We start from the raw sequence: 14,130 nt of genomic DNA, 5'->3' as shown, positions 1-14,130 counted from the left end.
TTTTCTTGACTCAGCTGTTCCAAGTTGGATGTAAGAGAAGAGGGTTTTCCTGCCCTTCCATGCGAACAGATTCCTTTAAAATTTTCAAAAAATAATTAATTGGATTTATCTAAAATGAGAATACATATTTCGAAAGTGATTCGGTGTCTTGGATCCGATGGCTTATCAATTATTTTACATGTAAAATTAATATAACATCAATTTCTCCAATTCCAAATGATTTGTGGGAGATAGTGTGTTTTTTATAAAATGTAATTTCCATTGAGTATTCGTTGAATTCAAACTGAATTTATCAGCCGAATGGCAATTTTTCGGAGATCCTCTTTCTTAATTGTTAAATCCTCTTGAATTCCTTTTATGAAATGCACGTATATTAACTTTTTCAATTCAAGATTTAAATCTAGGAAGCATTGGCTTTGAAAAACATTTGCTTTTCAAAATGATGGACTCCCTGTTAGTCTTGTCATAGAGAATGTATTAGATTCAATAAGGAGTTCGTCATTTTTGTAGAATTGGGATGACCATTTATGAATTAATTCTCTCTAAATTATATATAATTTCTCTCTATTCTGTTAGTCAACGAACGTTCAAATGGATGATTAAAGAAAAAATGGAAGAATGTACGAAATTATCGATTGAATGATTTTCAAATTCTGTACTCTTATATTCTTCATGTTATTATTCATCAAAATTTGGGAACAGAATAGTTTTGGGCTATGCCTGTTGTTCTATTCCGATCATATTCATATGATTTGTAATTTTATCACAAATAAATAGATTATTTATCTTATCCTTTTCTTTATCATTATTTATATTTTCTTTCATCCTTATTCTTTATCCAGTTGATTTGTCAGTTACTTAGTTTCAGATATCTTTGCAGAACACCTTGCTATTCTTCGTTGTTCAACGGTTCTCATGTTCATATTTGAAATTCTTGGGCATGTTTCGTCTCGGCCAATGACAGTAGAGCTTAACCTTCATTTATCGATAGCTGTTGGCGAATCATATGGCTTCTTCTGTTCAATGTCCAAGTTTGCAGTTCACTAGAGATAGACAATGGTGAAACAACTAAAACTAGTATCTCATATAATATTGTTTCAATAAACTAGTGGTTCTGACAATATCATGTCGTTTTTATTCAATATGGATATTCAAAACAACACACAGAAATCCATTGGCATATTTTAATCAACCTATTAATGAATGAGGTAATAGGTTTTGAAACAATCATCAATTCTCGTGAGGTATGTGGATGACAGGAACGATAGAAAAGGTCGAATTGATTAAATTTATTAATCAAAAATTTATGACCAAGAGCTACTGCTCATTTGAGAGAGAGAAAGAATTCGGTGAATAAATTAATTGCACAGATGCTCGGTTGAAATTAAAAATTCTGGTCGATATTGAAAGCATATCAAAGGTGGAAATTGCAATCTGACTCGTTGCTTTTCGACGAAGTTTCATTAATTTCATTTCAAACATGTTTTCATTCATCATTCACAGATATGAATAGATTTTCTCTTTGGTGATGCTTTTGATGCGTTATTATTACTTTCATCAAGTTTCATGTGTCATTATATTGTCAACATTGATAAAATATTATCGATTTTATTCACTATCACGAAATCTGTTATCAACACTATGATAATACGTATAATATTGTTCTGATATTCATTGAAATCTCAGGTACACGACAACTCAGAAATAATCATTCGTAACTTATTTTCATTGATTGGAAAAATAATAACAAGTGAGTATAGAATGTAACATTCTATACTCACTGAGAATAACAGGCTTGAAATGATTGTTTGATCCGTAGAGGTGTTCTCAAAAGTAGCTGCATTTCATCGGTATTCGACAAGGATATCATTATCTTTATCTTTATCATTATGTATGAGCGAGGGGTAAGGAGTTCAGGTATCCGGTTGTACAACTTATTGCCATCTCACATAAAAGAAAAGTCAGGTAAAGCTTTCAGATTTTTATTGAAAAAAGAGCTGCTATCCATATGTGCCTACTCAGTGGAGGAATACAAAGATTTTTACAAACCTCAAGATGAGAAGATAGAAAACATGTTACTGTTTGATTAATGACAAATTGACATATCCTTATACGATGAAATAAAAATATAAATATCCTTATACCCCTTTTACAGGTGGTCAGTGGATGAAATAGTAATAATAATAATAATTATAATTATAATGAACCTCTTTGTGAAACTCCAAATCAGCAGTGTACAACTTCTACGTCGAAATCTCATACAATAATATAGTATGATCTGTATCTGGAAAAAAAATATTAAAACAATAGTAGGTTTCCCTCTAGTATTCCACTTTGCTCCGCAGCTGTCCCTATTGAAATTTATATCTATTTTCACCTAAAACCTTTCGTCATATTGATAGAGTGTGAGCTTTAGATGAATCGAACGCCGCTACATTGCAAGGTTTGTTTAATATTTTTGGTTCAGTTTGTGATACAAGGCACACAGTAATTTATTCGAAAAATAGCATATTAAGATGAAGTTGTTGTAGCGTGATAACAACTTTATATAGTTTGGAATATTTGAAGAGCTCCATTCCAAAACCAATTTTTTCCCATTCCAAAATCAATTTTTTCAAATTTCTGTTTTTCCGGTTATATCATCAAAACATATGACTTTATCATTTGCTAGTGTGTTTCTTGCCAAAACCTGCTTCTTGAAGCTGTAATCACCATTCAAACATTGTTTGATGTTTCTGCGCATGCGCAGTTTTATTTCTACAAAGAATGGTGAGATGAATTGAATAACAATTTTGAAAATAATACATATTTATCTTCTAATAATGAATTAACTTCCAGCGAGAATTCATTGATTGAGCATACAGTGATTCAGCAACAGTTTTTCCCAATTTGCCAACAAATTATGTTTTTGACTTAGCAGGTTTTGGAATGGAGCTCTTCATTTACAACTCTTCAATCATTATCAAGGATTAGGCCTATTCTCGAAATGTGAAGTGATACATACATGTGTATACATTCTCATGACCTTTTGGACTGCATTACCATTGAAATTTGATAGAGGAATCTTAGTTTTCCTCTTTCACATCATATATCATTGTGATCGTAATTTTATCGATAAATGTATGATTGAATGATATCATGAAGAGGAAAATTGAAGTTATCTCCTCATGGAACTGAACAGTGTACTCAAATCTATTCAAGTGGATAGCATAACCTATAATTTTTATTCATTCATAACTCTACCTTCATTATACCATTCATTATCATTATCACTACCTTCATTATCATTCATCCCATCATCATCACCTAGGCTTAAAATACTTCTAGAAAGTCGCCTTTGTGGAATATTCAAATTCAAATTCAAATTTATCACACTCATAAATACATATACAGAAACCAAATAGAGTCTAGCTTGACAAATACAACAATAATCCATCTAAAATTTAATAATAGATTGTAAGTAATAGTATATAATATAATATAATAATAAATAAACCTTCTTCAAATGTCATAATTGTATTATGATTATAGTATTTTATACAATAAATTAATTAAAATTAAATTAAAAATAAATCCCAAAGAATAGATGAAAATTGACGGAGGCCCGGGCACCATAGTTCATGAGCAATAATTCCTCCACCTTCCACGATTCTCTGAGTAATACATAGTCTACATCTTGAATTTCCCTGGTATTATTCTTCGTCTCACTTGGATTTAATTTAGGATTTCAAGCTAGAAAAAAGCGGACATCCTTTCTGTGATGAGCTGAAGGAGCGGGTTGCTTTCAGTTCGTTTCGTTAACAGGAAAGATCAACGAGATTAGAAGGATCCGTCGTCGGTTTTTGTCTCCAAGAAAGGCCAAACGCTGTCCTCATTTAACGTTGAATCTCTCTTGTCTTAATCCTTTCTGTCCTACTCACCGAATCTCACCCTTTTCTCAAACAGGATCACTGTCCTTGATGAAGATCAACATCTTCCCTCCACTGCCGTAATTCTCAGATTTGTTTCTTACAATTATTAACTAAAAGATCTAAAATTGACAATAGTTTTTTTTTGTTTTGTTTTTTATGTGAGATTTTCTTTAAAAGAAATGGGTTATACTTTATAATATGGGAACATTTATTCGGGAGTGGAAGTGGAAATTCAAAGTTACTAAACCTCAACCCAAACAAGTGTTTGCTCACTTGTGGGATATGACATTGGATATTGTGACAAGGCAGTACATCCTTACAGGATCTCTCTTTTGAAAAAAATATATTATAATCGATGATCTCTCTATTTAATGGATGAATCTATATTCGATGATAATGATCCTGAATTATTTATATTGGATATTGATTCTAAAAACACATAAGGTACCAGAGTAGGAAGCGATCGAGTGCTACTAGTGGGGGTAGACTTATTGACATAACGGCTTCCAATTCGTTAGGAGCGCAACAAGACTTGGCCAATAGCAATCGTCTAATCCAGCTCAGTCTGTCAGCTGCTAGCCAATAGCATGAGAGAAAGTTTCAACAGGAATGAAATGGCTTCCTATTGGTTAGAAGCTTTGTCAGCCAACAGCATTCGTCCAATGTAGATCAGTCTCCATCCAATGCTTATTTTATTTGTAAATCAATATTATCATAGAAAGTTTTTACAGAAATAGACGAGTAAAATGGCGATCGATTGATTACAATACAAACAATTATTTTTATCAGTTGAACTGTTAAACAGTTTTAGTCGTATTCTTTTAAATAATTTCTCAGCATATACTTTTTCACCAAGTAGATAGTCTGGGCCTACTTTTGGATTTTGTTATTGGCTGGTTTCATGAAGGTTTGTAAAACCCACTCTTACTTTTCTCCTTCAATAAATAAAGCTAATAATTTTTGTATGAAAAAATGTGTCGCCCAAGCTGGACTATCATCTTTTGAAAGAGTAGTCTAGTATTTTCGTGAGGACCTTCATCCTCACAGTATATGCAGTACAATATCTCATTCCAAAAATATTAGTAGTCTTGTAAAACGAATACAAATATGATCATGGTGTATGTGTTGTATCATTAAACAAGAGCTTTTCTATTACATACACCTCGGTTTGAGTTTGTCTAGTGTGTAAACATCCTGTCCATTCTCTCAAACTTCCAAAACTTCCAAACATTTATATAGCAGGATGTAAAATGAATTTCTGACTTATAAATTTGGAAGAAAAATAGCACAAGGACTACCTTATTATTTTATCTTTCAATGTTATTACATTAGTGTCATTTGCATTGTAAATAAATAGAATAAATGAAAAATAAAATAAAACTCTGTGTTTTGGAAGCATAGTATAAAAGTATGTTGTAACTTTTTCATCTGATCCTACCCTTTTAATCATTTTCAATCCTACAGAAAACACCTCAATCCATTAGAAAACCAATCAATAATTATTGATGAAGCATCCAAAATTTCAATTTCCATGATTACTTTCAGCAATTTGAGCCAGATAATCATACATCATTGTTATCCATGAGCTTCAAATGTGATGACTATTAAATTTTCATTAGATTCGGATGACCCTTCATGTTGGCTCACATCATAGATTGAGATTAGAGTGATTAATCCATCCAATGTAGCCAATCAGTGGACTCCGCCAATTTATGGTGGCCCATCATTAATCAATCTCGGTAGCTCATCTCATCAATGAATGTGACGTACTATGTGTGTATTGACTGCTGTGTCGAATTCATGAATGAGTGAGGATGGTGCGATGAAGTTAATTTATCCAAACTCAACAATCAAACAACATTTTCAAAATTATTTAATGTTTTGAGAGCTTTTGTTGTTATATACCTCTTGCGTCCAACGTAACTTATACATGCATTCCATGATTTACATGGTGACTGAAGTGTATTTAATTTTACTTTTTGTGTAGTTGAGAAGTTGATATTGTGGTAATTATTCATATTGGATGAAAAAGACTAAGAAATTGTCAAAAACCACAGATTTATTGATTCGTAGATAGACTGGTTTCGGTTATTACACCATTGTCAATCTCTGATAAACTCTGTTTAAACAGAGAGAGATTGACAATGGTGTAATAGCCGAAACCGGTCTTTCTAAGTATCAATAAATTTGTGGTTTTTGACAATTTCTTAGTCTTTTTCATTCAATGTATTTAATTTATTTAAAAACACTTCACATTCATATAAATTTACATTGAATCTTTTGAAGGATCCTTCACCGAACCGGGATGTTATAATATGTTGTGAATATAATGTTCTAATTTTTTCTTTTCTGTGTAGTTGAGAAGTTGATATTGTGGTAATTATTCATATTGAATGAAAAAGACTAAGAAATTGTCAAAAAACCACTGATTTATTGATAATTAGAAATTATTTTTAGATTCAATTAGATTTATTTCTAATTATCAATAAATCAGTGGTTTTTTGACAATTTCTTAGTCTTTTTCATTCAATAAAGTTCTAATATTGTCCAATAGGATAGAAGATTTCAGACAATATAAACCATATTCATTCCAACAAAAAACTCATTTCTGATCACTCTTCATTTACCTCACTAGGGCTAGGGGCACACCAGTTAGTCAATACAAGACAAGACATGATCAGACACTTTAAGTCACAATAATCCACATAGCTCCATGTGATGCAACTCACACTGATTAGTCATTGCAATTAGACATGTCTTCATAAGCAACTATGTGGAGTATTGTGACTAAACGTGACTAGTCTTGTCTTGACTAACCGGTGTACGCCCATCTAGCTTCGATAGTATCTTAGTTTATCCTCATTTGTTGTTGTTTTTTAAATGTTCTCATGACCATAATTTGCAATACTTGTGCTCGTCTATCCTCGACGACCAATAACAGTAGCCAACGACCAATGACGATTCAGCCTTCATAGGTCTACAACTATCGTGGGGCTTCGCAAAGCATACAATATGCATTACACATACACAAACATACATTCTGCTCCTCAATATTTAAGCTTTCAGTCTACTGGAGATTGGTAGGGGTGTAACAATCTCAATAATTATTTCAAAAAATATTGAATTCTAATTCTAATGAATTAGTGGTTTTGATAATTTCAGGTCGTTTCCATGCCTTTGTAACCGAAAAACACTGAAAAGCACTCACAACAATGCTCTATTTGAGAATATCTTTTCAAATTCAAATTCAAATTGGTTTATTCATAAAATATTACATATTCACAAAATATAAAAGTGTTATAAATTACATAAATGAATCTCTCACTGAAATTCCTCTCAGTTTTTTCTGAGAATCTCTCTAACTAAAATTCCTCTCAATTTTCTTCGAAATCTCTCAATATTTTGGTAGAGCGTTAGTGGGAAGGATATTTTGAATATTTTTTTTGAAGAATGGACATTGATATGTCCAAAGCTCCACCAATTTATGTAGATGCATAACATATACAGTTCAATAATTATTTCCTTAGTCTATATTATGTAAATTCATCTATAATTTTGCTATATTGTAAGCTTTTCCATATAGATGTATAAACCAGTATATATTGTAATCTACATCAATGAATCACTGAAATTCCTCTCAATTTTTCTGAGAATCTCTAACTGAAATTCCTCTCAATTTTTCTGAGAATCTCTAACTGAAATTCCTCTCAATTTTTCTGAGAATCTCTAACTGAAATTCCTCTCAATTTTTCCATAAATCTCTCTCCTTGAAATTCCTCTAAACTTTTCTGAAAATCTCTCTCACTAAAATTCCTCTCACTTTTTCATTTTTTGCAGACCGCTGGCCGCCTATTACCAGTACCAGGAGCAAGACCGCGACTACATCTGCTCAAAACCGGAAGACAACGGCATGCACACGTGTGGCGAGCTTCCTCCCTATAAGCACGGCGATCTGGTGTGCAACAATTCGGCACTGCCCTGGAGCAACAACATCCCCAACGACACGCACTGTGTCAACTGGAACCAATACTACACCGAGTGCAAACCACAGGGACATAACCCGTTCCAGGGCACCATATCGTTCGATAACATCGGTCTCGCTTGGGTCGCTATATTCCTTGTAAGTGGTCGACCACCCAGATAACACCTATGTTTATTAATACATTATCAGGAGCTGTGCGCAGTTCAAGTAGGCTATCTCCTCGTGGTTATACGAGTGGTGTTTCCATGATAACACCTCTATTGAGGCATTCTCGGTGAATGTGCACAGTTTAATATTCATGTTGGTTATTTTCTTCTGTTACTCAAGTAAATTATCTATAAAGGTGTGTACAGACAAAGCGCCACGAACACGCGGATTTCACTTCTTATCAGCTGATGCTAAACTTATCACAGATAAGCATGTATATCCTAATATATTAAGCGAGCAATTTGTGTTTATCTGTTTATATTTTTATATTTGGCTATCTGGTTATTTATGTTCAACGGATTTCGAAAACGGCTCCAACGATTTTTACGAAATTTGGAACATAGTAGGTTTATGATATAAAAATTCGATTGCACTAGGTCTCATCCTTGGGAAAACTTGCTAAATTCGATTGCACTAGGTCTCATCCTTGGGAAAACTTGCTAAACGACATTAAAAGGATAATTAATCCTTGGCTGAAACAGCTGAGACTGTGAACGGCCAGTACTACAGGCTCTCTAGTATTACAGACTACTCTAATACTACAGAGAGGTGCCCCGTCGACTAACCGCCCGTGTTCATCGAATCCGTCCGGGGATTGCCAATTCGTGGATCCGCCATCACGACAATGCTCTGTCGCACACTTCCTGCTCGTTACCGAGCAGTTGGCCAAACAGTCGAGGGTAACGTTGCCACATCCTCCTTACAGCCCGGATATGGCACCACCGGACTTCTTTTTGTTCCCCAAGGTCAAGAGACAACTTAAGGGGAACGCGGTACGGCACTCTGGAAAACGTTCAATGTGCTACGATGAGGGCTCTAGACAGCATAGAGGTTGCCGACTTCCAGGGAGCGTTCAGGGATTGGAAAATCCGGTATCAGCGTGTTATCGACTCCAATGGGGACTACTTTGAAGACTTTTAATGAAAAATTTTATATATTTTGCCAATAAAAAAATCCTGAGGTCAGTCCGGTTACTTATTATACAGACCCTGTATAGTCAGCTGTAGAATATTAACACGATCATTTTAGAGAATTGTGTTCTGTTTATCAATAAACAAAAATAACGAGCGAAGCTCGGTGCCCCGATATTTTCTGTTTAAGCTATATCATTTTATAAGCTGTATATTATTACTGTTTCTGTACAAATACAGATACAACAAGCATACCATCAGCTGATGAAAAGTGAACTGCGCGTGTACGTGGCGCATAAGTCTGTACGCACCTTTAGAGCAACATGATTCATAAAAAACTTTACAAATAATAACTTCTATTCTTTCATTTATGAGTTATCAGTAGCAGTTTTTAGTATTTATCTTGAGGTAGTTCGAAATCTTGTGAGACGGGACCGTATTTTTATATATTTTCTCGTCCATTTGATGGTTATTTTCATAAATTCCAACTCAGAATCTCAATTTTAAGTATGTTCTATTGATCATTATCTTAAGAAAAACATATTTATTGACTTATCTTCAAGTTATCGTCAACAACATTTGGACCCTAATCAGAAAAAATAAAGTAGACTGCATATTTAATTAGCCCACGTTTCTGAAAATATATTTCATTGAAGCTCGTACCTGGGAACGCTTTGTAGCTGCAATTCATCTTGGATTGATATGAAATAGATTATTCATCAATATGAGATGAGAATACACTGTATCAGCATTACAGTAGCCATGTAGCAACCCACCCAACCTACATCTACATATCACACTCAATGTATTCTCATGAATTAATATATTAATTAATCAGAATCATACAGGTTCCAGTATCTCACTGCTAGCTACGATCAATACCAGTTCTGTTCACCACTGAAAGGAGTACAAAGCCAGTGAACAACGGACTTGGAATTGAGTTACTCTGACTTCGTTTTCAAACCAGCCAGAGATAATAACATCACCAACATACACCGCCTGCGGCTGAGAGCGAAATTGGCAATATGATCACACATTTTCTCCACGTGTATCATTGCCATACATATCTCTCCAGATTGATAACGTAGACTAGATTGAATTTATAGAAATGTTTTGTTCTAGTTGAAATGCAATTTGATTTCATGTGTGTGATGTGAGTATGATGCAAACTTAGTAGACAGACTAACGTTAAGTATGATGAATGTTATCAGAACGTTCAAATTCGATAGAATTTCGTCATCGTCAGAGCAAATCACTTGTGTAAAGTTATTCAAAAAGCTTACAGGTTTAGGTATTGGATGATGTGTAAATATGCTGTGTGATTTATCTGTGAATACTACTATTCTACCATTCTTGGTAACCAATTCTGTAGGCTACTCACTTATAAAATAGAGAAAAGAAGATATCCCATGTACAGGGCGTTTATGTTTCAAATTTCACTGTTAACTTTAACTGATAGTCATAGCAATTCTTTTACGTGAAGCTATATGTGACAATGGTAGAGTCTCAAACTGTGACATGCTTACACTCTCACCCGGCCAAAACAGTAACAATAAACATTAGAATAGAATAGTTTTATTGATCAACAAATATATAAATTATACATGGATCTCAAGTAAATAATATTTAAGATGAAATGAAACAAACATCAGATAACATGAAACAGCATGAGATAACATACAAGAACATTATTGGCATATCAAGACTAGATTACAAAATTGACTCATTATATTATGGTCTCAAATTCGCTGTCGAGGTATTCCCCCTAACTAATAAGGTATAGAACACCCTAGTTTTTAATATCTCCTTCACCTTTTTCTTAAACATATCTTTAGGGAGGTTTCCATTTACGGAGGGCAATTCATCGAAAAGTACTAACTGTTGATATCTATGGCTCTTGTGGGATTTGTGTAATCTTATGACGGGCGGTCAGTCGACAGAAATCGCCTTGAGATAACAAAAAATCGGTTCAAAATTTGAAACATAAACGACCTTCTTATGCCACCTTTTTTTCTAAATTTATAATACAGGATCAATTGATGCAATATATTGAAAATTCAACAACTTATGATAATAATGTTGTAATAAACATACATTCCCATACGATATCATATCAGATTAATTTACTTAAATTATCAAACTGGGGTCTATTAATCCATTTCCACTCACTCTAATGTTGAAGTGTTCTATATATTTTTTTGAAATCATAAAATTATCTTCAATTTCATCGTTATAGGTAAAGGTTTCAACCTTTGTTGCAGGTTATTAGTTTGGAAGGATGGAGCGACATTATGTACTACGTTCAAGATGCCCATTCGTTTTGGGACTGGATCTATTTTGTACTTCTAATTGTGGTGAGTAGCTTCCATTGAACTTGAAATCCACAACATTCCTTCATTTTCATAGCAAATGAAATATGTTTTGACCCTTTTAGAAGCACATTCACTCTTGAATTCGGTAATCAGATTTACAGTTCGTGTTAGTAGGCACAAAGATCAGGGAAAACGTATTATAATATTGTATAAAGATTCAAAATACGTTTTATTGTGTGTTTTTCACTATTTTCATTTTGATTTTGAATAATGAAAACTATTACATTTAGGACTAAAAATCTTTTGAAGTGAAGAACTACAAGACTTAACCTATTCCGAACTATGTGTAACCCTATCTAAATATGGGAGAGAAATAGCACAAGGCTATCTTTTTTTTCTCTCCCTATCATTTTGATGGTGTAATTATTCTATGAAAGAATAAAGAATGGAATTTTATTTAAATTTCTGTATTCATTCATTGGGAATTTTCACATCGTTCACATTCACAATCACATTGTTCCCTTCAATAACGAATTTCTCACCCCTAGAGCTACAGACCTCTCATGCTGTACTCACTCAAGAGAGTTCAATCCATTCCCCATCATCAACTAGATCTTTTCATTATCTATCAACCATATCTCATTGCACTCATTAGCACTAGTTTGATACACATCTACTGCTGGATACGACACCAATTCGACTTTCCAGAAAGCAGATCTACGTGTCAATCAGGGAAGCGTATCATTGGTGGAATAATTAAAGTTGTGCGCCAGAAGTCGAACTGACTGATTATTTGCGGAAGCTGATTCTAATGATTGCACCGCGGGGAGTATTAAGCAGATGCAGACGCCGAGACGCTTCATTAACGACAATCAACAAGAGTCGAGACGAACCGCGTTTTCAAACTTGCCGCGTCGTTTCCCGCTGCCTCGAGTCGACAATCGATTTGTAAACAGATAAGCACAATAATTTGCCCGGATAGTCATTCAATTTCACGGTTGTAGTCTAAACTTTAAGGTTAGATCCATGCTGACAATGATGGCACACTCAATTCTGTTTGCAGTTGGTTTATTGTTTTTGGGAATCATGGCCGAGGTCAATGTAGCTTAAAAATTTAATTATTCTCAATTCAAATAGCATTTTGTGATTTAAGTTCTTTCATTTTTTGTTCCAGATTGGATCATTCTTCATGATCAACCTGTGCCTGGTAGTTATTGCGACACAATTTTCGGAGACGAAAAAACGCGAAATGGAGAGAATGCGACTGGAAAGAGCTCGCTTCCAGTCGACTAGCACACTTGCTTCTTCTACTAACAACTCGGAACCCACTACTTGTTACGCCGAAATAGTCAAGTAAGTATTTTGATATTGTTTCTAAATTTCAAATTATTATCACAACTCACAAGACTCTCTGAATTACATGTTGACTACTGACTCTCTATAGCTATTGACGCTTTAAAGCTATTGACTCTCTAAAGGTAGTCTATTGACTTTTTAAAGGTATTGATTCTCTAAAGGTAGTCTATTGACTCTTTAAAGGTATTGACTCTTTGGAGCTTTTGACTCTACATTGACCCTCTGGTGACTCTCTATTGACTCTCTTCTACTAGTCAATAAATGGATAATTGCCGAGTTTTCTAATTCAAATTCTTAACAAAACTCACATGACTCTCTCTGATCCTTCCTCTCATCCTTCCTTTCCTCACTCATTTAATCAATACCTCACTTTTAACGTCGGTTTTTCCTGATGACTGGAAGTCATCCATTGTAATCCCCTTGAACAAGATCCCTAACCCTCTCTCTCCATCTGATTACAGGCCTATCAGCTTATTGTCCGTCTTGTCAAAGGTTCTGGAAATCATTGTTCACTCCCAATTGAGCACATTCGTCCATGGCTCTGGATTGATTGGTGACTTTCAATCGGGGTTCCGCAGCGGTCATAGCACCACCTCTGCACTTCTCAGAGTAACTGACGACATCCGTAGGGCCATGGATAATAGAGAGCTAACAGTTCTAGTCCTAATAGATTCTAGCAAGGCATTCGACAGTATTTTCCATCCTACCCTACTCTGCAAACTCAGAAAATTAGGGTTTTCCAACTCCACTGTGGCATGGGTGAGGTCCTATCTTCGGGGTCGGTGTCAGTGTGTGAGAGTTGGGGATTCCTCTTCACGGTGGCGTGAAGTGAACAGAGGAGTTCCTCAGGGTTCGGTATTGGGTCCTCTACTGTTCAGCATTTACATAAATGACGTGACAAGCACTCTACTTACGACCAGACATCACCTGTATGCAGACGATTTACAAAAATACCGACACTGCAAGAAAAATTACTTTGGCGTCACAGTTGATGAGGTCAATGCTGACTTGACTCGTTTGGTACAGTGGACTGAGAATAATGGACTGAAAATTAATGAGACAAAATCGAAATCTATAGTGATAGGTTAGTCAAGACTTTTAAACACAATTGACATATCTAACTGACCATACATAACATTGAATAACATACAATTGGAATACAGTTCTGACGTGAAAAATTTGGGACTGACAATGACAAGGACTCTTGACTGGACCAGCCACGTGACTCAGACTTGTAACAGGGTCATTGGGGGGATCATGACATTGAAGAGGATCTCTGACTTCATTCCCTTTCCAACAAAGGTTATGCTGGTCAAGACTCTGATTTTCCCAATCTTCAACTACTGTAACATTGTGACTCTTGACATGACAGTTCAACTTTTGCAGAGGATGCAGCGTGCACATAATTATTGTGTTCGCTTTATCTTCAACCTGAGACGTGAGGACCATGT

At 34.7% G+C, this 14,130-nt stretch overlaps 1 protein-coding gene across 11 annotated transcripts in view; it reads left to right on the top strand.

The window, feature by feature from the left end:
• Window positions 1-14,130, top strand: part of LOC111047592 (voltage-dependent T-type calcium channel subunit alpha-1G) — a 408,419-nt gene that overhangs the window by 302,167 nt on the left and 92,122 nt on the right. For all 11 annotated transcript variants that reach the window (XM_039434132.1, XM_039434130.1, XM_039434138.1 and 8 more), the window contains 3 exons: window positions 7,749-8,031; window positions 11,273-11,365; window positions 12,498-12,676. In XM_039434132.1, the coding sequence (XP_039290066.1) occupies window positions 7,749-8,031; window positions 11,273-11,365; window positions 12,498-12,676 (555 nt within the window). The remainder of the gene's footprint in view (window positions 1-7,748; window positions 8,032-11,272; window positions 11,366-12,497; window positions 12,677-14,130) is intronic.

This window comes from Nilaparvata lugens, chromosome 8 (assembly GCF_014356525.2).
Source record: "Nilaparvata lugens isolate BPH chromosome 8, ASM1435652v1, whole genome shotgun sequence".
In the NCBI taxonomy this organism is placed as follows: Eukaryota; Metazoa; Arthropoda; class Insecta; order Hemiptera; family Delphacidae; genus Nilaparvata; species Nilaparvata lugens.
Note: the sequence above shows the minus strand (reverse complement) of the source record. Positions and strands in the feature narration are given on the sequence as shown.